A 24,837-nucleotide genomic window follows, 5' to 3' on the forward strand; every position below is an offset into this window, starting at 1 on the left:
AAATACAAGTAGATTGATTGGGGAACTGAAAACAAGGTGTGTATGGAACAAGGCAAGACCAATGGACATGTGAAAAATGTTCTATGTAATGTATCTCAAGAGGAAAATCATTTTTTTACCCCTTTCTTTGTGATATCCAGTTGGTAGTTACAGTGTTGTCCCATCGCTGCAACTCCTGTATGGACTCGGGAGAGGCGAAGGTCGAGAGCCATGTGTCCTCTGAAACACAACCCTGCCAAGCCACACTGCTTCTTGACACACTGCTCGCTTAACCCATAAGCCAGCCACACCAATGTGTTGAAAGAAACACTGTACAGCTGGTGACTGAAGTCAGCTTGCAGGCGCCCAGCCCATCCACAAAGAGTCACTAGAGCATAATGACATCCCGGCCGGCCAAACCCTCCCCTAACTGGGACGACGATGGCCCAATTGTGCACCGCCTCCTGGGTCTCCCAGTCGCGGCCGACTGCAACACAGCCTGGGATCAAACCTGGGCCTGTAGTGACGCCTCTCGTACTGCAATGCAGTGCCTTAGACCGCTGCTCCACTCGGGAGGCCCTGAAACTAGTACTTTTACACAATGTAGAAACCTAATATTCCACAAATGTATTTGTAATTTCAATGGCAGGTATTCATGTCAACATTTTAGCATTTATAATAAACAAATGTCTTTACAGTGTGACTTATTAGTTTCTAGAGCACATGTGCACAAAAAGTAGCATGCTACCAAATATTTTTCACATTCAGACCCCCCGTACATGCTCACAACACACACACAATCTCTCACACACACACACACACACAATCTCTCACACACACACACACACACACACAATCTTTAACTCTCAGGCTGTGTACTCTGGGTTCTGTCTAGTTGTTCTGTCAGAGGGATGAGTAGCATATGACGAGTGGCTGTCTGTCACTCAGTTTGTATTCAGGGATTAGTGTTTGTTACTACCATTTCATTAGTGCTCTCTTTGTGGAGAGCAATTCTCCCCCAAAACCATTCAGTCAGAAAGACTGCAGTGTATGAGGCCGCCAAGCATCTGTCTCTCTTTCTCTTTCATTTGTGGAGAGAGAAGTTTCCATCACAAGCTAAGTTGTGGTGGTTGAGTATGGAGCTTCCTCCCCTCCGCTAAACCTCACTCATTAGCTGGTGGTTTGAGTCAGCATGTTTGCACAGAGTAAAGATGTGTGTGTGTGTGTGAGTGAGTGAAGATGGATGAGGGTTTGGAGCACCGACCGGCCCTAAGGGGTCTCTGGTACAGAACACTGTCTCTGTCTCTGTGCAAGAGAGAGAGTGAGTGGGACAGAGCCCAGCTCCCACTGACAGAGAGGGATGATGATGTTGTTTTTGCTTTGTGCTTGGTGGGGGGTACACCTCAGGTCGGGATGAGTTGTATTTCAGATGTGCTGTATAGATGTAGTGTTTGTCCCTGTTTTCCTGATGTTGTTTTGAGACTTTGCGAGAGAAAAGAAGAGGGAGAAAAATACAGTGGGAAAACTGGTTGAAGTACAGTTTTTTACAATCACTTTGGCACTAAATTCAGAACCTTGTGGTCATTTTTCAAAACTCTAGACACAAAACTCAAAACGGTCATCACTTGTAACACAGGCTGTCCAGTGTTCAAAACCTTGCATTGTGCATTTATATCTTTAAAGAAACCTTGCACTTGCAGAATCATTGGTTCAAATAACTCACTTATCATGAAATACCATAGGAACATTCATTTAGATCAACCACACACAAGATACCGATAGTTTCACTGTGTAGTTGTTTGTACAATCATTTAATATTGTAGTACAAAATATGTGATACATGTTTCATTATGGTACTACACGTAAATACATCACTGTAAAAGGACTAGTAGAGAGAATACTACAGACACAGTGGAATCATTGAACTAAATCTGAAATGTATTGATGAAATACAATAAAATCACAACATAGGTTTCTTTGAATCAAAGAAAAAATAATTAGCTACAAAAAAGAAAAAACTACAGTAAAACGTCAACTGCAGTGTTCAACACCTAGCTTACTGTAAAAGGCAAAACAAAGGATTGATTACTGTATTTCTATATTTCCATCAACCCTGTCTTGTGGATTTGTCCACAGGTTCTCATGCACATCACAATGGATGTTTTCATTAGCCAAATATCTTGGGAAGAATCTTCGGGCAGGGCGAATCCGGTCTGCCGTGATGTCATTGCATGCATCATTCATGGCCTGGAGAAGGGTGGCTTGTTCGTGAGGGCGCCTATCATATACCTTCCACCTCCATGTGGAGAAAAATTCCTCAATCGGGTTAAGGAAAGGAGAGTATGGGGGTAACTACAGGGTGGTAAATTGTGGATGGGCCTGAAGCCATGCTTGCACCATTTGAGCATGGTGGAACCTGACATTATCCCACACAATGACATAGGTCACGCCATCAGCTCTACAGACCTGATTTAGCTCATCAAGGAAGGTTACAAGGAGAGCTGCATTATATGGTCCAATACGAGGTCTGCGTCCCACCACACCATCTTCTGTTATAGCCGCACACATAGTGATGTTGGCCCCACGTTGTCCAGGTACTTGGATGGTCGCCCGCTGGCCAATGAAATTCCGACCTCCCCTTGGCCAGGTTAAAGACTGCCTCATCCAAAAATAAGAATTTGTGATGGTTTTCATCAGCATCCAGCTCCATCACCCTCTAAAAAGACATTTTGGAAAGAGAATTACTGATTACAATGATGTAGAATTTTTGGGGAATTTTTCACAACAGGCATCTTGAAACTGAACATACCTGAACATACACAGTCCTCAGCTGGTATAGCTGTTTCTCTTTCAAAAGGCACACGGTATAGCTGTTTCTCTTTCAAAAGGTACACGGTATAGCTGTTTAAGAGACACCTGGTGCCTTTTCAGCATGCCTGCAATAGTCGGCAAACTTATGGATTCGACATTATTGCACATGTCGTCATTGTCCAAGATGTGCTGCCGAATTTCTGTAAGGCGAATATCATTTCTGGCCCGAACCAAATTGACCACTGCCTGCTCTTGTTGTTCAGTCAGAATTTTGCCTCTGCCTTCTCTATTTGGCCTAGTCTCAATTCCGCAGGGATAATTACAGTAAGAACACATTTAGTCACATCACATACTCTGTGGTACACATTGGCATGCAGTATACAGTCATTTGACAATTGAGAGGAGCCTAATGTTTAGTGCTGAAGACTTACCGGTTCTCATTGCAGAAGGTTCTGATGATTGAGGCCACGGTTTATCTTATGAGGTTTGGTTTAATCATTGTCATGCCATGATTTACGACATGGTCTACAACTATTGCTTGGATTTCATTGGACACTCTTTGCTGTTTCTACCGCTGTCTTAGTCCGTGGCCTTGTCCTCTACCGCTCAGAAGGAGTGGTTGTCCCATGCCCTTCCTTTGACCACCACGTCTTCCTCGTCTTCCTCCTCCCACTGCTTGACCTCTATTGTGACCTGGATCACCTGTCGGCTCCATGTTATCACCATGTTGTTGTAGGTGGATACCACTCAGTCCACTATACAGCTCCATGTTATCACCATGTTGTTGTAGGTGGATACCACTCATTTCACTATATACTCGTACCACAATGTGAAATCAATCATCAGGAACGAGTTGGTAGTATTGGAAAAGCAATTACAGGTGGCCTGCATACGTACATTCACCGGCCACTTTATTAGGTACACATGCATGTTAACGCAAATAGCCTGCTCCTTCGAACAGCGAATCATGTGGCAGCCTGAAACTCAATATATAGAGTATATAGAGTAGAGAGCTTTAGTTGTTGTTCAACCAAACATTAGAACGGGCAAGATGCGTAATCTAAGCAACGTTGACCATGGTATGATTGTTGGTGCCACACATGGTGGTTCCAACATCTCAGAAACAGCAACCCTCCTGAGATTTTTATGCACTACAGTGCAGAGTTTACAGAAAATGGTGCGATAAACAAAACACATTCAGTGAGCGGCAGTTCTGTGGGCAAAACACCCTGTCATTTACAGAGAGGTCAGAGAAGTGTAAGGGGTGCATACTGGCGCCAGAGAAGTCAGGCGCAAAAACTGTGTTACAACAGCACAGTTTAATAATGAAAATCACTGTAAACAAAACAATCAATACAATACAATGGGTACAAAACCCATCGCATGCCAGAATAATGTGCACAAGCACTTACAATAAACAATTCCGGACAAGGACATGGGTGGAACAGAGGGTTAAATACACAACATGTAATGATGGAATTGAAACCAGGTGTGTAGGAAGACAAGACAAAACAAATGGAAAATGAAAAATGGATCAATGATGGCTAGAAGACCGGCGACACCGAATGCCGCCCGAACAAGGAGAGGAACCAACTTCGGTGGAAGTCGTGACAAGAAGAATGTACAGACTCATTCAAGCTAACAGAAAGGCCACAAATGTTCAAATAACAGTCGTTTAAAACAGTGGTGTGCAGAAGGGCATCTCTTAGCGGTCAACACCGTGAATAATTCAGGCTGTTGTGGAGAACAAAGGGGGTCCTACCCATTACTAAATAGGTTTACCTAATAAAGTGGTCGGTGAGTGTACAGTAATGTCATATCTGAAAACATGGTCTGGAAAAGTGATACATGGGACCATAGAAACAGTGTCGGATAAAGAATTATGATGAAATATTACATCCATAGATAATGTAGTCCAATTGGTTCATGCTCCACGGTAATTGGTGTCAATGGATCTCGTTATTCTGAAATCAGTTTCCATAAAACTATGCATTAAGAATAATGCAACAATTACCGAGGAGCATGAACAGTTTTAGGCCTGATCACGACAACGACGAGACAGCCTATAGGGAGGAGGTCAGAGACCTGGCCGTGTGGTGCCAGCACAACAACCTCTCCCTCAATGTGATCAAGACAAAGGAGATGATTGTGGACTACAGGAAAAAGAGGACCGAGCACGCCCCCATTCTCATCGACGGGGCTGCAGTGGAGCATGTTTAGAGCTTCTTGTTCCTTGGTGTCCACATCACGAACAAACTAACATGGTCCAAGCACACCAAGACAATCGTGAAGAGGGCACAACAAAACCTATTCCCCCTCAGGAGACGGAAAAGATTTGGCATGGGTCCACAGATCCTCAAAAGGTTCTACAGCTGCACCGTCAAGAGCATCCTGACTGGTTGCATCACTGCCTGGTACGGCAACTGCTTGGCCTCCGACCGCAAAGCACTACAGAGGGTAGTGCAAACGGCCCAGTACATCACTGGGGCCAAGCTTCCTGCCATCCAGGACCTCTATACCAGGCGGTGTCAGAGGAAGGCCCTGAAAATTGTCAAAGACTCCAGCCACCCTAGTCATAGACTGTTCTCTCTGCTACCGCAAGTGGTACCAGAGTGCCAAGTCTAAATTCAAGAGGCTTCTAAACAGCTTCTTCCCACAAGCCATAAGGCTCCTGAACACCTGATCAAATGGCTACCCAGACTATTTGCATTGCCCCCCCCCCCTCTTTTACACCGCTGCTACTCTCTATTGTTATCATTTAATAAATCTTCCTACATGTACATATTACCTCAACTATCCGGTGCCCCCGCACATTGACTGTGTACCGGTACCCTGCTGTATATTGTCTTGCAATTGTTATTTTACTGCCGCTCTTAAAATGACTTGTTACTTTTATTTCTTATTCTTATCCATATTTCTTTTAACTGCATTGTTGGTTAATATCTCGTAAGTAAGCATTTCACTGTAAGGTCTACACTTGTTGTATTAGGCGCAGTTACTTATCATTTTGGGCAGTTATATCAATTGATAGTTAGATCATTGTAATGAAATGAATAGACAGTCATCTCAGATGTAATGTGTGAATTGTATTTTGAAATGGTGATACTTTGATGTTAAGTTGTGTCATTTTGAACAGGTGATTTTAGTTCAGTGAACAAATGATCTTAGCTTTATGTGTATTGTATCCAAGTCACGTTCTGACCTTAGTTCTTTTGTTATGTCTTTGTTTTAGTATGGTCAGGGCGTGAGTTGGGTGTGTTGTCTATGTTTGTTTTTCTATGATTTGGTATTTCTGTGTTTGGCCTGGTATGGTTCTCAATCAGAGGAAGCTGTCAATCGTTGTCCCTGATTGAGAACCATACTTAGGCAGCCTGTTTTCACCCTTGAGTTGTGGGTGATTGTTTTCTGTTGAGTGTTGGTATCTGTTGGAATCTGCACCAGACAGAACTGTTTCGGTCGTTCACGGTTTTGTTCAGTGGTCATTTACTTTATTAAAAAGATGGACACTTACCATGCTGCGCATTGGTCCTCATCTTCTTCCACCACCAACAGCCGTTACAATCCAAGCAATTGGAAAAGTGTTAAAGAGTTTTGAAAAATGTATTTTTTTCCACCCAACTTGGGTCAAAACTCAATACTAGACTTTAAACTGACGTCTGTGTCCAGTGAGAGAAAGGAAGGAGTGTGTGTGTGTGTGTGTGTTTGTTGTGTGACAAGGTAATTACACACTGTGCTGGTTAACATGTGTATTCAGTGCTGCTGCTGAATTGAATTAGCCTCTACAGCTGACAGTCAGGACGGCAGGAACTCTCATTGAATTAGCCTCTACAGCTGACAGTCAGGACGGCAGGAACTCTCATTGAATTAGCCTCTACAGCAGACCGGCAGGATGGCAGGAACTCTCATTGAATTAGCCTCTACAGCAGACCGTCAGGACGGCAGGAACTCTCATTGAATTAGCCTCTACAGCAGACCGTCAGGACGGCAGGAACTCTCATTGAATTAGCCTCTACAGCAGACCGTCAGGACGGCAGGAACTCTCATTGAATTAGCCTCTACAGCAGACCGTCAGGACGGCAGGAACTCTCATTGAATTAGCCTCTACAGCTGACAGTCAGGACGGCAGGAACTCTCATTGAATTAGCCTCTACAGCAGACCGGCAGGATGGCAGGAACTCTCATTGAATTAGCCTCTACAGCAGACCGTCAGGACGGCAGGAACTCTCATTGAATTAGCCTCTACAGCTGACAGTCAGGATGGTAGGAACTCTCATTGCTGCCAGATTTTCACCTCAGTCAGCAGGAATACTTTAGGATGTGTACCATCACTGTGTTGAATAAACTTGCAAACACTCCAGGCATAAAAGCAGTGAGAGGAAAAATCACTCTTCCTGTTTGTGTAAACAGCTACATCAGTGCCACCACGTTTTATCAAACCACATGTCATTAAACCACACGTCATTAAACCACGTCATTAAACCACGTCATTAAACCACACGTCATTAAACTCCATGTCATTAAACCACACGTCATTAAACCACACGTCATTAAACCACGTCATTAAACCACATCATTAAACCACGTCATTAAACCACACGTCATTAAACCATGTCATTAAACCACGTCATTAAACCACGTCATTAAACCACGTCATTAAACCACACGTCATTAAACTCCATGTCATTAAACCACACGTCATTAAACCACACGTCATTAAACCACGTCATTAAACCACGTCATTAAACCACGTCATTAAACCACGTCATTAAACCACACGTCATTAAACTCCATGTCATTAAACCACACGTCATTAAACCACCTGTCATTAAACCACCTGTCATTAAACCACACGTCATTAAACCACACGTCATTAAACCACACGTCATTAAACCACGTCATTAAACCACGTCATTAAACCACGTCATTAAACCACACGTCATTAAACTCCATGTCATTAAACCACACGTCATTAAACCACGTCATTAAACCACGTCATTAAACTCCATGTCATTAAACCATGTCATTAAACCACGTCATTAAACCACGTCATTAAACCACGTCATTAAACCACACGTCATTAAACTCCATGTCATTAAACCACACGTCATTAAACCACACGTCATTAAACCACGTCATTAAACCACACGTCATTAAACCACGTCATTAAACTCCATGTCATTAAACCATGTCATTAAACCACGTCATTAAACCACGTCATTAAACCACACGTCATTAAACTCCATGTCATTAAACCACACGTCATTAAACCACGTCATTAAACCACGTCATTAAACTCCATGTCATTAAACCATGTCATTAAACCACACGTCATTAAACTCCACGTCATTAAACCATGTCATTAAACCACGTCATTAAACCATGTCATTAAACCACACGTCATTAAACCACACGTCATTAAACCACATATCATTAAACCACGTCATTAAACCACATATCATTAAACCATGTCATTAAACCACGTCATTAAACCATGTCATTAAACCATGTCATTAAACCACGTCATTAAACCACACGTCATTAAACCACGTCATTAAACCACATATCATTAAACCACGTCATTAAACCACACGTCATTAAACCTCATATCATTAAACCACATTATTAACCCACATGTCTCATAAACAATTCAGAATCGTCTTCTGAATGTCTTTCTTGAGTTTATGTCTCTGTGTGCAACAACAGAGTGTGGCCACACGACCCAGTATAACCACTAACCACAGAGCTGATCATGGTTGGACCGAAGGTTAAGATTAGTGGTCCTTGTGGTCACTGAATGGTTGTATTGTCACACTGCTTGTTTGTGGAGCTCTGTGATTTGTTCCTTTTATAGAAAGGAGTAATTGTACATTCGGACGTTCAGAGCTTCGCCTTGAGGAATGTAAAAAAAGGAAAACAAATGTTCTATGCTGTTAATGTGAATGTTCCACAGCTACATAAACTCTGCCGTGTGGCGAGGGGGTGGGGTGGGGGGGGGGGGGTCTGAGACGGAGGGTGTCTGTGGTGAGGGGAGTTTGATATTAGTTTCCCAGACTGCTCTATTCAGTGTGACATTTTTGGACTTGTCTTGTACACAGGAAGGAGGAAGAGTGTCTGGGCTAAAGGGGCTTTTGTTACGTTCTATTTTGAGTTTCTTGACATTTTCAAACTCCTGGAAGCCTGGGAAACACTTAGTTTTTAAACAAACACACACATTGGATTGAAAATAAATACAATAATGACTGACCTTTCTATGGATGGGTCTTCAAAATTCCCTGGCTGCCATTTTATGTGGAAATAGACGGTCCGAATGAGACGTTCCACGGACGAATGTGAGAGTGATTCCCAGTGAATTAGCCCAAGTTGAATGTCATAGGAGGTGAATTATGTGTGTGTGTGTGTCTGAAATTGTGTGTGCGTGGTGTCTCTGCGCATGTTCATGCATGTGTGTGTTTGTGTGTATGTAACTTCGGAGGAGGTGAAATTAAGCTGGAAAGCTGCCCAGTTTGTTCCATCCCATTAGCCTCTCTGTTAGTGTTTAAGCATGCATGGGATTTGCGGGGTACGCTAATTTGGCTAACTAGCATTACCTCAGATAACCACGATGAGAATGCAAAGGTTTACAAGAAACGACAACAACCGGAACCAGAGTCATCTGTTTTCATTTGTTTACCTCATGCAACTTGAATCATCCTCCGCCTGTCTCTTACACTCTCAAAACAAAGAAAGTAGAATTAAGGATGAGAGATGTTCTTCTGAGCAGATCAACATTTGGCCCATTGTTTAGGGTGGATTCTCTCTCTCCTTTTTTTAATCTCTCTGGTCAGACTTCAGAGCATTCCTTCAGACTGAGTTCACACACGTGTCCCTGTTTACGCCACTAACCCACCGACCGATGTGTTCTTCTTTATCATCACAGAGAGAAAACACTAAAACCTCTTCCTGTGTTATGTCTAATGGCTGAGAGGCTGCCCCAGGACTAACTGCTGAAGTGAACACTGGAACATCACCACTGTTTCATTTTTTTTCTAATGAAAAAGATGATCAGAACATGAGCATCTTTATTGGGACACACAATGGTGGCCTATATAGGTCTAAATGAGAAAGAGGCTTAAGGGCTTAAACAAGCAGACTCTGTGACCCCTATGGACCAGAGAAGTTTCTTTATGAAGCATTTCAGCCCTGGTCTAGTTATCAGAGCAGAAGAGCCACGGCTTTGGTGTGCCTTCTGTGACACCATGTACTGTACTGGTATGTAGAGGTTGGGCCAAAGTAGCAGTGTCTTAACCTGGCCCCAGTTCTGTTTCTGCTATCTTGTCAGCTCCTTGTCACTCAGTCAGACCAAACATGACGATTCAATAAGGAATAACAGAGAGCAGAAATAGACACTCTTTGATTTAACTAGGTAAGTCAGTTAATTAAGAACAAATTCTTATTTTACAATGACAGCCTACCCCAGCCAAACCCTCCCCAAACCTGGACAATTGTGCACTGCCCAATTACGGCTGGTTGTAATACAGCGCAGAATTGAACCAGGGTCTGTAATGACACCTCTAGCACTGAGATGCAATGCCTTAGACCACTGCGCCACTCGGGCTCCCTACTGTATACAGGGTTATTTGACTAAGCTTGGGCAGTATACCGTGTACCAGGGTATTTGGAAATAGCCAAGGGATGGTTTCCCAATACCATCAATACTGTTTCAACAATTTATTTGAAGTTTTTCAATACATTTGAATATTCGTAGCTACTTTTTATTAAGTAAAAGCCTGACGCCAACTTGTGCAAAACATGAGGAGATAAAGCAGATGGCGTTCTTCATTTCACCTGTCACATTATTTTACATTATGGAGCTTAACGTCGTTCCCCAGAACAGTTGAGTCAGTCACGTGTTTGTCTGTAAATAGCACAACAGGAGAAAGCGGGAGTGGGGGAGTCCAGATGTGTATTTGGTTTAACTGGCTAGTTAGCTAGCTATGTTCAAATCAAATCACATTGTATTTGTCACATACACATGGTTAGCAGATGTTAATGCGAGTGTAGCGAAATGCTTTGTGCTTCTAGTTCCGGCAATGCAGTAATATCCAACGAGTAATCTAACCTAACAATTTCACAACAACTACCTTACACACACAAGTGTAAAGGAATGAATAAGAATATGTACATAAAAAAATATATGGATGAGCGATGGTATAGAACGGCATAGGCAAGATGCAGTGGATGGTATAGAGTACAGTATATACATATGAGATGAGTAATGTAGTGTATGTAAACATAAAAGTGGCATAGTTTAAAGTGGCTAGTGACACATTACATCAAGATGGCAAGATGCAGTAGATGGTATAGAGTACAGTATATACATATGAGATGAGTAATGTAGGGTATGTAAACATTATATGAAGTGGCATTGTTTAAAGTGGCTAGTGACACATTTATAACATCCATTTTTCCATTATTAAAGTGGCTGGAGTTGTGTCAGTGTGTTGGCAGCAGCCACTCAATGTTAGTGGTGGCTGTTTAACAGTCTGATGGCCTTGAGATAGAAGTTGTTTTTCAGTCTCTCGGTCCCCGCTTTGATGCACCTGTACTGACCTCGCCTTCTGGATGATAGTGGGGTGAACAGGCAGTGGCTCGGGTGGTTGTTGTCCTTGATGATATTTTTGGCCTTCCTGTGATATCGGGTGGTGAAGGTGTCCTGGAGTGCAGGTAGTTTGCCCCCAGTGATGCGTTGTGCAGACCTCACTACCCTCTGGAGAGCCTTCCGGTTATGGGCGGAGCAGTTGCCGTACCAGGCGGTGATACAGCCCGACAGGATGCTCTCGATTGTGCATCTGTAAAAGTTTGTGAGTGTTTTTGGTGACAAGCCGAATTTCTTCAGCCTCCTGAGGTTGAAGAGGCGTAAGCAAATTGGAGTGGATCTAGGGTGTCAGGTAGGGTGGAGGGGATATGGTCCTTGACTAGTCTCTCAAAGCACGATGACGGAAGTGAGTGCTATGGGGCGGTAGTCATTTAGCTCAGTACCTTAGCTTTCTTGGGAACAGGAACAATAGTGGCCCTCTTGAAGCATGTGGGGACAGCAGACTGGGAAAAGGATTGATTGAATATATCCGTAAACACACCAGCCAGCTGGTCTGCTCAGTAGATGACTGAATGAATACGGAGTCGGGGCACCATATAGTGTTACCTTTCTGCCATGTTTAAGAAGTCAAAAGGCTTTGTTAAAATGGTGCCGGAAGAAATGGCAGCAGTTTTACCGGCGCCCAACTAATTGTGCTCTTATGTGTTTATTTTTGCGTTATTTGTAACTTATTTTGTACGTAATGTTTCTGAAACCGTATCTTACGGCAGAAAAGAGCTTCTGGAAATCAGGACAGTGATCACTCACCTCGGATTAGACAAAGAGCTTCTGGATATCAGGACAGCGATCACTCACCTCGGATTAGACAAAGAGCTTCTGGATATCAGGACAGCGATCACTCACCTCGGATTAGACAAAGAGCTTCTGGATATCAGGACAGCGATCACTCACCTCGGATTAGACAAAGAGCTTCTGGATATCAGGACAGCAATCACTCACCTCGGATTAGACAAAGAGCTTCTGGATATCAGGACAGCGATCACTCACCTCGGATTAGACAAAGAGCTTCTGGATATCAGGACAGAGATCACTCACCTCGGATTAGACAAAGAGCTTCTGGATATCAGGACAGCGATCACTCACCTCAGATTAGACAAAGAGCTTCTGGATATCAGGACAGCAATCACTCACCTCGGATTAGACAAAGAGCTTCTGGATATCAGGACAGCGATCACTCACCTCGGATTAGACAAAGAGCTTCTGGATATCAGGACAGAGATCACTACCTCGGATTAGACAAAGAGCTTCTGGATATCAGGAAAGTGATCACTCACCTCGGATTAGACAAAGAGCTTCTGGATATCAGGACAGCAATCACTCACCTCGGATTAGACAAAGAGCTTCTGGATATCAGGACAGCAATCACTCACCTCGGATTAGACAAAGAGCTTCTGGATATCAGGACAGTGATCACTCACCTCGGATTAGACAAAGAGCTTCTGGATATCAGGACAGCAATCACTCACCTCGGATTAGACAAAGAGCTTCTGGATATCAGGACAGCAATCACTCACCTCGGATTAGACAAAGAGCTTCTGGATATCAGGACAGCAATCACTCACCTCGGATTAGACAAAGAGCTTCTGGATATCAGGACAGTGATCACTCACCTCGGATTAGACAAAGAGCTTCTAGATATCAGGACAGTGATCACTCACCTCGGATTAAACAAAGATTTTTTCTTCAACAAACAAGACGCACAAGACATCCTCCAAACACCCAGCAGGGCCAACATCCACCTTATTTGCAAGAGGAAGTGACGTAGGTACAGAGGACAAAGAGCCGGATGACTGGTCAAGACCCGAAAAAGGCAAGTGTGAAAGCTGCCATTATCATCAGTACTACTCGCCAACGTGCAGTAATTGGACAGTAAACTAGACGAGGTACGATCACGAATATCCTACTAACGGGACATCAAAAACTGTAATATCCTATGTTTCACAGAATCGTGGCTGAATGACGACATGGATATTCAGCTAGCGGGATACACGCTGCACCGGCAAGATAGAACTCCGGTAAGACGAGGGGGGGCGGTCTGTGCATATTTGTAAACAACAGCTGGTGCACGAAATCTAAGGAAGTCTCTCGATTTTGCTCGCCTGAAGTAAAGAATATTGTGATCAATTGCAGGCCACAGTACTTGCCTAGAGAGTTTTCAGCTCTACTTTTCATGGCTGTTTATTTACCACCACAGACAGATGCTGGCACTAAGACCGCACTTAGCCAGCTGTATAAGGAAATAAGCAAACAGGAAACCACTCACCCAGAGGTGGCGCTCATAGTGGCCGGAGACTTTAATGCAGGGAAACTTAAATCAGTTCTACCAAATTTCCATCAACATGTTAAATGTGCAACCAGAGGGAAAACAATTCTAGATCATCTGTACTCCACACACAGAGACGCGTACAAAGCTCTCCCTCGCCATCCATTTGGTAAATCCGACCACAACTCTATCCTCCTGATTCCTGCGTACAAGCAAAAATTAAAGCAGGAAGCACCAGTGACTCGGGTCTATAAAAAAGTTGTCAGATGAAGCAGACGCTAAACTACAGAACTGTTTTGCTATCACAAACTGGAACATGTTCCGGGATTCTTCCGATGGCATTGAGGAGTACACCACATTAGTTACTGGCTTTATCAATAAGTGCATCGAGGACGTCGTCCCCACAGTGACTGTACTGGGTACATACCGCAACCAGAAGCCATGGATTACAGGCAACATTCGCACTGAGCTAAAGGATAGAGCTGCCGCTTTCAAGGTGCAGGACTCGAACCCTGAAGCTTACAAGAAATCCTGCTATGCCCTGCGACGAACCATCAAACAGGCAAAGTGTCAATACAGGGCTAAGACTGAATCATACTACACCGGCTCCGACGCTCGTCTTATGTGGCAGGGCTTGCAAACGATTTCAGACTACAAAGGGAAGCACAGCCTCGAGCTGCCCAGTGACACGAGCCTACCAGATGAGCTAAATCACTTCTATGCTCGCATCGAGGCAAGCAACACTGAGGCATGCAGGAGAGCATCAGCTGTTCCAGACGACTGTGTGATCACGCTCTCCGTAGCCGATGTGAGTAAGACCTTTAAACAGGTCAACATACACAAGGCTGCGGGGCCAAACGGATTACAAGGACGTGTGCTCCGGGCATGTGCTGACCAACTGGCAGGTGTCTTCACTGACATTTTCAACATGTCCCTGATTAAGTCTGTAATACCAACATGCTTCAAGCAGACCACCATAGTCCCTGTGCCCAAGAACACAAAGGCAATCTGCCTAAATGACTACAGACCCGTAGCACTCACGTCCGTAGCCATTAAGTGCTTTGAAAGGCTGGTAATGGCTCACAACAACACCATTATCCCAGAAATCCTAGACCCACTCCAATTTGCATTTCGCCTAAACAGATCCACAGATGATGCAATCTCTATTGCACTCCACACTGCCCTTTCCCACCTGGACAAAAGGAACACCTATGTGAGAATGCTGTTCATTGACTGCAGCTCAGTGTTCAACACCATAGTACCCTCAAAGCTCATCACTAAGCTAAGGATCCTGGGACTAAACATCTCCCTCTGCAACTGGATCCTGGACTTCCTGACAGGCCGCCCCCAGGTGGTGAGGGTAGGTAGCAACACATCTGCCACGATGATCCTCAACACTGGAGCTCCCCAATAGTGCGTGCTCAGTCCCCTCCTGTACTCCCTGTTCACCCACGACTGCATGGCCAGGCACGACTCCAACACCATCATTAAGTTTGCAGATGACACAACAGTGGTAGGCCTGATCACTGACAACAACAAGACAGCCTATAGGGAGGAAGTCAGAGACCTGGCCGGGTGGTGCCAGAATAACAACCTATCCCTCAACGTAACCAAGACTAAGAAGATGATTGTGGACTACAGGAAAAGGAGGACCGAGCACGCCCCCATTCTCACCGACGGGGCTGTAGTGGAGCAGGTTGAGAGCTTCAAGTTCCTTGGTGTCCAGATCAACAAAAAACTAGAATGGTCCAAACACACCAAGAAAGTTGTGAAGAGGGCACGACAAAGCCTATTCCCCCTCAGGAAACTTAAAATATTTGGCATGGGTCCTGAGATCCTCAAAAGGTTCCACAGCTGCAACATCGAGAGTATCCTGACTGGTTTCATCACTGCCAGGTACTGCAATTGCTTGGCCTCTGACCGCAAGGCACTACAGAGGGTAGTGCGTAAGGCCCAGTACTTCACTGGGGCTAACCTGCCTGCCATCCAGGACCTCTACACCAGGCGGTGTCAGAGGAAGGCACTAAAAATAGTCAAAGACCCCAGCCACCCCAGTCATAGACTGTTCTCTCTACTACCACTTGGCAAGCGGTACCGGAGTGCCAAGTCTAGGACAAAAAGGATTCTCAACAGTTTTTACCCACAAGCCATAAGACTCCTGAACAAATGGCTACCCGGACTATTTGCATTGTGTCCCTCCCCCCAGCCCCTCTGTTTACGCTGCTGCGATTCCCTGTTTATCATATATGCCTAGTCACTTTAACTACACATTCATGTACATACTACCTCAATTGGGCCGACCAACCAGTACTCCCGCACATTGTCTAACTGGGCTATCTGCATTGTGTCCCGCCACCCACCACCCGCCAACCCCTCTTTTACGCTACTGCTACTCTCTGTTCATCATATATGCATAGTCACTTTAACCATATCTACATGTACATACTACCTCAATCAGCCTGACTAACCGGTGTCTGTATGTAGCCTCGCTACTTTTATAGCCTCGCTACTTTTATAGCCTCGCTACTGTATATAGCCTGTCTTTTTACTGTTGTTTTATTTCTTTACTTACCTATTGTTCACCTAATACATTTTTGCACTGTTGGTTAGAGCCTGTAAGTAAGCATTTCACTGTAAGGTCTACCTACACCTGTTGTATTCAGCGCACAGGATTTGGATGAGTTATCTGGACAGCTGCTACTGCTGCTATCTTGATTTCCTTGCATTTTTTTCTCCACTGCTTTCTCGGCCAGTCAGTCTGCTCCTCCCCCCTCTTTTCCCGAGCACAACAGGCAGTTCTGTTCGGAGCCAAACACATTTCCCTGTTAGTTTTAAATGGCGTCTTTCTTTGATCGGCCCAAATGGTCCTTCTCTCTCTCTCCACAACTGCCAAAATCTAGATCCCTCTCGGCTTGTTATACTATACATTATTAAAGAATTTTAAAAGTATTTGTTTGTACAGTGCTTTCATAAGGACGATTGATGTTATTTGCTGTCGGTTGCTGTGAAAATAAACGTCAAAGAAATGGCTGATTATTAGCAATGAAGTTTCCTCAGATCTTTCTGTTGCCAGGATGTATGGTGCAGAGTTGTGTTGACTTTTAAAGCTTAACATTATATAAAACAAATGTAAGAATGTGTAGACGTTGAAACGGAATTGTCCTCAATATTCTGCTGTCGAGAAGTGGAGAATTGCCCAGTTTCATGAAATATCAGAGTTAAAAAAAAAAAAAAAAAGAATATCTAGGATGTATCAGTCAGTCCTACCACCAGCTATTACCTTATCGTCAGAGCAGAACGCCCACTGGCCTATAATTTCTGTTGTGAAAGTAATTTGTAGGTTTTTAACCCCTTGGCACTTCTGGGGCTCTGTGTTTCAGTCAACCCTCCCAGTAGGTGGCGCTAGTGCAGAGCCCTCACCAGAATTCTCAGTAGCTATGTTTCCATTAACTTCTCCTGTGATTTTTTTGTTGACTTTTAGACAGTTGGCATGGAAAGTAGATGCAACAGTTACCTGCTACGGTGCGTTTCCATTCAACTGTCTTGCGTCAATAAAAACAGCTGGACCTACTGTAATTACGTTACACCTAAAAATATAAATACATCCGCAAAAATGCAGAATGTTGAAAAAAAACGAAATGGTTGAAGTGATTCCATTATCCATTTATGCAAATTGCGCGTTTATAGCCTACATTTGCAACAGCCTGTATGCCCTCCCACCTATCTGTTTCATGTCTCAGGTAGCCTGTGAAAGCCAGCATGAATAGAATACAAGAATTTGCCATATTTGAATAATTCTTGTTTGCCAACATATCGCTACGGTCCGTACCATGGTGAAACTTGCACTCCTGTAAATCTGAAATAATTGGATGGTGAAACTTGCATCCAGACAACCAGAAAAGCAAGGCGAAGCCATTCAGGCATTCTTGGAAATCAAGACTATCCTGGCCCTGAAAATAAAGATAATTTTTTATAGATTAACATTTTGATGAGACTGAAAAAAAGACTGAAACACAAGTGAGCTGAGAAGAAGCGTTTCGACTACCAACGCTGACTGTAGAAAAGAGTCTTCTCCACAGTTGGAGAAAAAAGGTACATGCTGATGTCACTCACCCTCTGGGGCTTTTATAACTGTTTTTATAACCGGTGAAGCCGAAAGGATGTCCTCACGCCGAACCCCGGCTGGCCATGACACAAGAGCATACCTGAGCCGTAAGGTCTTCCCCCAGAGCTGCAGAACAGCTGACTGCCTGGGGGAGGAGAGGAGGGATGCAGGGATGAAGGAAGGGTAGAGGTGGAGGGAGGGGAACGGGAACATTATTAATGAGAACATGTTGGCCTTTTGTAACGGAGCCATTGCCAATTAGTGTCAGTGGGGGTTGCCGTGAGACAGGCCTTTATTGGATGGTGTTAGCAGTGGAGTTCCACAGCTAGGATCAGCTCATCCATTCCGTGTGTTGTGTTCAGGCTGGAAATCAGTTTGAAAGAGTTGCAACATGTGGAACATTCATTCAGAGGTGAAATGTTCATAGGTTTCCATAAGCATTTTTTATGAGAATGACTTGGCCTCCGATCGGCTCAGTCAGAGTATCATTCTGGACTTTTTCCTCCTATGCTTTTGCTAGATTTTTTTTATCTGAAAATGAACTAACATATTGTACCACGTAAACCATGTGAAATGTGGTTCAATTGCCATGTTCTTTGTCTCATGATGACGGGAAAATGATTGCGGTTGACTATTAAAACTCCTCTACCACGCAAGCCTTTGATCTGTCGTCCAGTAATGTTGACCTCACAATAACACATTTTCATGTTCCAAGTTATTGTAAGTTCCACTTCCTTGTGTTTCATCGACCCTCTAATCGTAGTTGGGATAGGCACATGAGAAAGGCCATGTGAGCCATGATAGGCTTGTGAAAGAGAGCATTGAAGTTCCTCCAGAGCTGGGGTCTCCTTATCAATTCCAAAGCAACTCCTCTGTGCCTGCATGGCGCGCCTACCCAGACACTGCCCTCCCGGATACTGTGCGTACGTGTGTGAATGGGCAAATATTTAGAGCCGAAAAGGGCCTCATTTCAGCATAGCCCATTTGAAGATGCAAAATGGAAATCTCTTCCCTCTCATCACAAACACACGCAGTGTGGAGGGATGGATCTGGTTTCCTGAGTGTTTACAGGAAGCTCCCTGTCACACCAGTTCAAACTGTGACATTTGAACTTGGACGTCTGCACAAATATTTGGCCACAGTCAGGAATTCAGACCAAGAAACTATGCCAATTATTCATTCTAATAGGGCTATTAGTCTAAAACATTATACATCATGTTCTGGCTGTCTGTAATGTTTAATGTATCTTGTTTCTTTGCAGAAATAGGACCGGTAACCATCACAACGGATCCAAAGAAGTTTCAGTTTGAACTGAGGGAGCTGTACGTCCAGGTGGGTTCAGGAGTTTATGACCTCCGGCCTCTGACATTTTAGATTGTGGACCCTTCTATAGATCAGAACATTGATCATATAGATCATAAAGCCCTCAGTTATACAGAGCTGTTGCCTTTGTGTTTGTCTGAAAGTTGACCATACTGGATGCATAACAACATTCCCTTGAAACCTTGGTTTGTTTTACTTCCTCATTTTCCTTAGCCGTCGCAAACACATATCTTAACAGAGATGACATAGCTAAACAAAAATAACACATATCTAAACAAACACATATTGTTACGAACCGGTCATAGCCCGTAACAAAGAAGGAGACAACGAGGAGATAAGGAAATGACAAACATATTTATTAAATAAAGTAAACTATACACCATTAACAATGGTGTGTGTAGTCAATAGTGTAAGTGAGTGGATGTGTGCATAGATGGTGATAATGAGGTGTGTTGAAACAAAAACAACTAACTAGAATAAACTAACACAAAGAAGCCAACAGTGTGTCTGCGTGGAGAGAGTCTCCTCGATGTATTGGGGGAAGGTGTATTTATCCCCGGGACACACCTGGGCACAGGTGTCCTATTTCGCTGATGACCCTTCCAGTTCCGCCCACCGACATCATATTAAGGAAAACAAGAGCAAAGAGAAATCATTTGGCAGACCGAGTGGGAGGGTTGTCACATTATCTAAACAAAAATAACACATATCTAAATAAACATATATCTAAATAAAAAATAATCAACTGAGTCAGAGAGCCAAACAGAGCAACACGAAATCCAAATTTTCCTGCAATCGCTCAGAGGAAGGGAAGAGAGGGAGGAAGTTGTCTTGCGATTGGTGGTTATCACCTCTCTATATGGTATTCCATTATTTGAACAATGCTGCTGAAGTGCTTCACTGAAACCCAGATTTGTCTCTCAGCAGTATCAGTATCTGAGCAGACCAATGACAGATGAGTGATTTGTGTCTGGGAGCAAAAGGAGCTCTGAGGTGAAACCAGTAGCTAGCATTCAGATACTGCAGCTAGCTGCCCTGCGAGAGGGCATCCTTGCCATGTGCTTGTGCATCCTTGGCGTATGCTAGCTTGTGTTTGGCGTGTGAGTGGGTTGTTCTGGGCAACACAGTACCCCCATAGAGATCCATGAGCTTCCTTTTACAGGACTATGCTAGGCTATCCTCTCCTCACCCCGGTTGTCACCTGTCATTTCACCTGTCATATACATCATTGGGTCAGGCCTTTCAATGTCCAGTAGGCTAACCTCAGGTTGGTTGTTGAGATCAGTATATAGTACCTTTTTTTCGATCCCATATTTTGTTACTGTAGAGGGGGATGAGAGTACACATACAGTGGGTGATAGGGGTATGGGGGTGGGGAGGATTCTTTGACGGAGGGTGGGGGTGTTAGGGAGTGGAGGAGAGGAGTTCTCCTCACATTCCATCCCTCTGGTCTGGAAACAGGGATCAGTCAGTTCCAGATGTTCCTCCTGGCATCTAGTGCTCCCCTCAGACAGACACGTGCCCCCTACAATACTCCAGAGGACAGCTCCCCTGACCCCACAGAGAGAGTGGGGAGGGGGAAGAAAGAGAGCTCTGTAGTGTGGAATAGAGAGAGAGAGAGAGTGGGGTGGGTGGGTGGGTGGGTGGGTGGATAGAGGTGAGTGAGAGAGTGGGGTGGGTGGATGGAGAGACAGCAACAGAGAATAAGAGGCAAATGTAACAGACTTTAAGATGGACAGCAGAATACAATATATTATTTCAGTTCATGTCAAACCTATCAAATTCTATATATGTACACTAACGTTCAAAAGTTTGGGGTCACTTAGAAATGTCCTTGTTTTTGAAAGAAAAACAATTTTTTTGTCTATTAAAATAACATAAAATTGATCAGAAATACAGTGTAGACATTGTTAATGTTATAAATGCCTATTGTATCTGGAAACTGCTGATTTTTAATGGAATATCTACATAGGCATACAGAGGCCCATAATCAGCAACCACCACTCCTGTGTTCCAATGGCACGTTATGTTAGCTAATCCAAGTTTATCATTTTAAAAGGCTAATTGACCATTAGAATACCCTTTTGCAATTATGTTAGCACAGCTGAAAACTGTGGTGCTGATTAAAGAAGCAATAAAACTGGCCTTCTTTAGACTAGTTGAGTATCTGGAGCATCAGCATTTGATCAGGTTTGATTACAGGCTCAAAATGGCCAGAAACAAAGAACTTTCTTCTGAAACTCGTCAGTCTATTCTTGTTCTGAGAAATGAAGGCTATTCCATGCGAGAAATTGGCAAGAAACTGAAGATCTCGTACAATGCTGTGTACTACTCAGAACAGCGCAAACTGGCTCTAACAGAATAGAAAGAGGAGTGGGAGGCCCTGGTGCACAACTGAGCAAGAGGACAAGTACATTAGAGTTTCTAGTTTGAGAAGTCCTCAAATGGCAGCTTCATTAAATACTACCCACAAAACACCAGTCTCAACATCAACAGTGAAGAGGTGACTCTGGGATGCTTGCCTTCTAGGCAGAATTGCAAATAAAAAGCCATACTTCAGACTGGCCAATAAAAAGAAAAGATTAAGATGGGCAAAATAACACAGACACTGGACAGAGGAACTGTGAAGAGTCGCCTCTTCACTGTTGATGTTGAGACGAGTGTTTTGTGGGTACAACATTAACAATTTCTACACCCTATTTCTGATTAATTTTATGTTATTTTAATGGACAAAAAATGTGTTTTTCTTTCAGAAACAAGAACATTTCTGACTGACCTCAAACTTTTGAACAGTAGTGTATATTATTATAAACTGGGTGGTTTGAACACTGAATGGCTGACAGTCATGGTATATTATAGGTATTTTTTGATAACCTTTATTTAACTTGGCAAGTCAGTTAAGAACAAATTCTTATTTTCAATGACAGCCAAGGAACAGTGCCTTGTTCAGGGGTAGAACAACATATTTTTACCTTGTCAGCTCTGGGATTTGATCTTGCAACCTTTTGTTTACTGGCCCAACTAACCAACCAACTAACTCTAACCACTAGGCTACCTGCAACCCCACATGACAACACATTTATTTTTACTGCTCTAATTACTTTGATGACCAGTTTATAATAGCACTGAGGCACCTCTGGGGTTTGTGGTACATTACCTATATACCACAGCTTAGGGCTGTATCCAGGCACTCCGCGTTGCGTCCTGCTTAAGAATAGCCCTTAGCTGTGGTATATTGGCCATATACCACACCCCCTCGTGCCTTATTGCTTAATTATATCACTATGAAAAGACCCCTATGGTAACACACGCTTTTATAAAGCTAGATAATGCATGCAGCAGGGACGTGCAGTGAGGCCAGTGGCAGGGTAAGCACAGGGTATTATCAAAGCCATATTTACTCACAAATAAACCTTGATGAAGCCCAAGTTCACCGTACAGCAGATAGCTCCAACAACCAGAGTGACATAGGCTATTAACTGAAATTTACCCAAAATCTAACCAAATGTAAATACCGATGTAGCCAAGATACACAAGCGATAGCCTCTGATGGAGGCATATTTTAAACGTTGAATTTTTTTATTTTGCCTTTATTTAACTAGGCAAGTCAGTTAAGAACAAATTCTAATTTACAATGATGGCCTACAACGGGCCAAACCTGGACGACGCTGGGCCCATTGTTCCCCGCCCTATGGGACTCCCAATCACGGCTGGATGTGATTTAATCCTGCAAAATTACATACTGCTCATATCACCTCAGCCATAGACCAATGTAGCATCCACAGTTACAACTGATATGTGGCACTAAAATAACAATATATAGACACATTTCATCTGAATAATTCACAACACAATCTCCATAGTAGGGATACATTTAAATATTATTTTTGGACGATATTATATATCGCTATTTGACTCCAATTATTTGTAAGGTAGTGTTAGCTAGCGCTAGTCAGCTGTGCCTGCGCCAAAACTCTGGTATTTTTCATCCTATAGCTTGTTCTCCATTTCTTTTTAAATAAGTGAACCAGCTTGTTTTCAGCATTTTTATTTCCATGACTGATCAAAACTTGATTTCTCATGGCTCTCTCTTGTCTTTCTGCAGCAGACATATAGTGAGCAATATGTTTGGAATATCGAATCGCAAAACAATTGCAGTATCGAATCGCAATACATACAGAATCCTGAGAATTGTATTACATTTCGTATCGGCACATACAGTAAGTATGGTGGTAATATTGTATTGTGAGGTCCCTGGCAATTCCCATCCCTACTCCATAGCCTTTCACAATGGATGAATAATTCTTCCAATGAGCGCAAAATACTCACACACATAATAATATTATTATGTAAAATATTATTACACACATACATATATATAATAAATAAGGTTCTAATGAAATTTCCATATCAACAGTCGAAATGAACGGCTCCGACGCTCATTGGATGTGGCAGGGCCTGCAAACTATTACAGACTGCAAAGGGAAGCACAGCCGCGAGCTGCCCAGTGACACGAGCCTACAGCTCATTGGATGTGGCAGGGCCTGCAAACTATTACAGACTGCAAAGGGAAGCACAGCCGCGAGCTGCCCAGTGACACGAGCCTACCGCTCATTGGATGTGGCAGGGCCTGCAAACTATTACAGACTACAAAGGGAAGCACAGCCGCGAGCTGCCCAGTGACACGAGCCTACCGCTCATTGGATGTGGCAGGGCCTGCAAACTATTACAGACTACAAAGGGAAGCACAGCCGCGAGCTGCCAAGTGACACGAGCCTACCAGACGAGCTAAATAACTTCTATGCTCGCTTCGAGGCAAGTAACACTGAAACATGCATGAGAGCACCAACGGTTCCGGATGACTGTGTGATCACGTTCTCTGCAGCCGATGCGAGTAAGACCTTTAAACAGGTCAACATTCACAAGGCCGCTGGGCCAGACGGATTACCAGGACGTGTACTGCGAGCATGCGCTGACCAACTGGCAAGTGTCTTCACTGACGTTTTCAACTTCTCCCTGGTGAGTCAGTAAGACCAACATATTTCAAGCAGATCACCATAGTCCCTGTGCCCAAGAACACTAAGATAACCTGCCTAAATGACTACCGACCCGTAGCACTCACATCTGTAGCCATGAAATGCTTTGAAAGGCTGGTCATGGCTCACATCAACACCATTATCCCAGAAACCCCACACCAACAGATCCACAGATGATGCAATCTCTATTGCACTCCACACTGCCCTTTCCCACCTGGACAAAAAGAACACCTATGTGAGAATGCTATTCATTGACTGCAGCTCAGCGTTCAACACCATAGTGCCCTCAAAGCTCATCACTAAGCTAAGGACCCTGGGACTAAACAGCTACCCCAGGTGGTAAGAGTAGGTAACAACACATCCCCCACGCTGATCCTCAACACGGTGTCCCCTCACGGGTGCGTGCTCAGTCCCCTCCTGTACTCTGACACAACAGTGGTAGGCTTGATCACAGACAATGATGAGACAGCCCATAGGAAGGTGCCAGGACAACAACCTCTCCCTCAACATAATCAAGACAAAGGAGATGATTGTGGACTACAAGAAAAACAGGACTGAGCACGCCCCCATTCTTATCAACGGGGCTGTAGTGGAGCAGGTTGAGAGCTTATTGTTCCTTGGTGTCCACATCAACAACAAACTAACATGGTCCAAACACACCAAGACAGTTGTGAACAGGGCACGA

At 43.7% G+C, this 24,837-nt stretch overlaps 1 protein-coding gene across 1 annotated transcript in view; it reads left to right on the top strand.

Moving 5' to 3' along the window:
* hmcn1 (hemicentin 1) overlaps positions 1–24,837 on the top strand; it is a 233,761-nt gene that overhangs the window by 30,020 nt on the left and 178,904 nt on the right. The window contains 1 exon segment of the mRNA XM_042322447.1: positions 19,055–19,125. Coding sequence (XP_042178381.1) covers positions 19,055–19,125 — 71 coding nt within the window.

This window comes from Oncorhynchus tshawytscha, linkage group LG05, assembly GCF_018296145.1.
Source record: "Oncorhynchus tshawytscha isolate Ot180627B linkage group LG05, Otsh_v2.0, whole genome shotgun sequence".
NCBI classification, from domain to species: domain Eukaryota; kingdom Metazoa; phylum Chordata; class Actinopteri; order Salmoniformes; family Salmonidae; genus Oncorhynchus; species Oncorhynchus tshawytscha.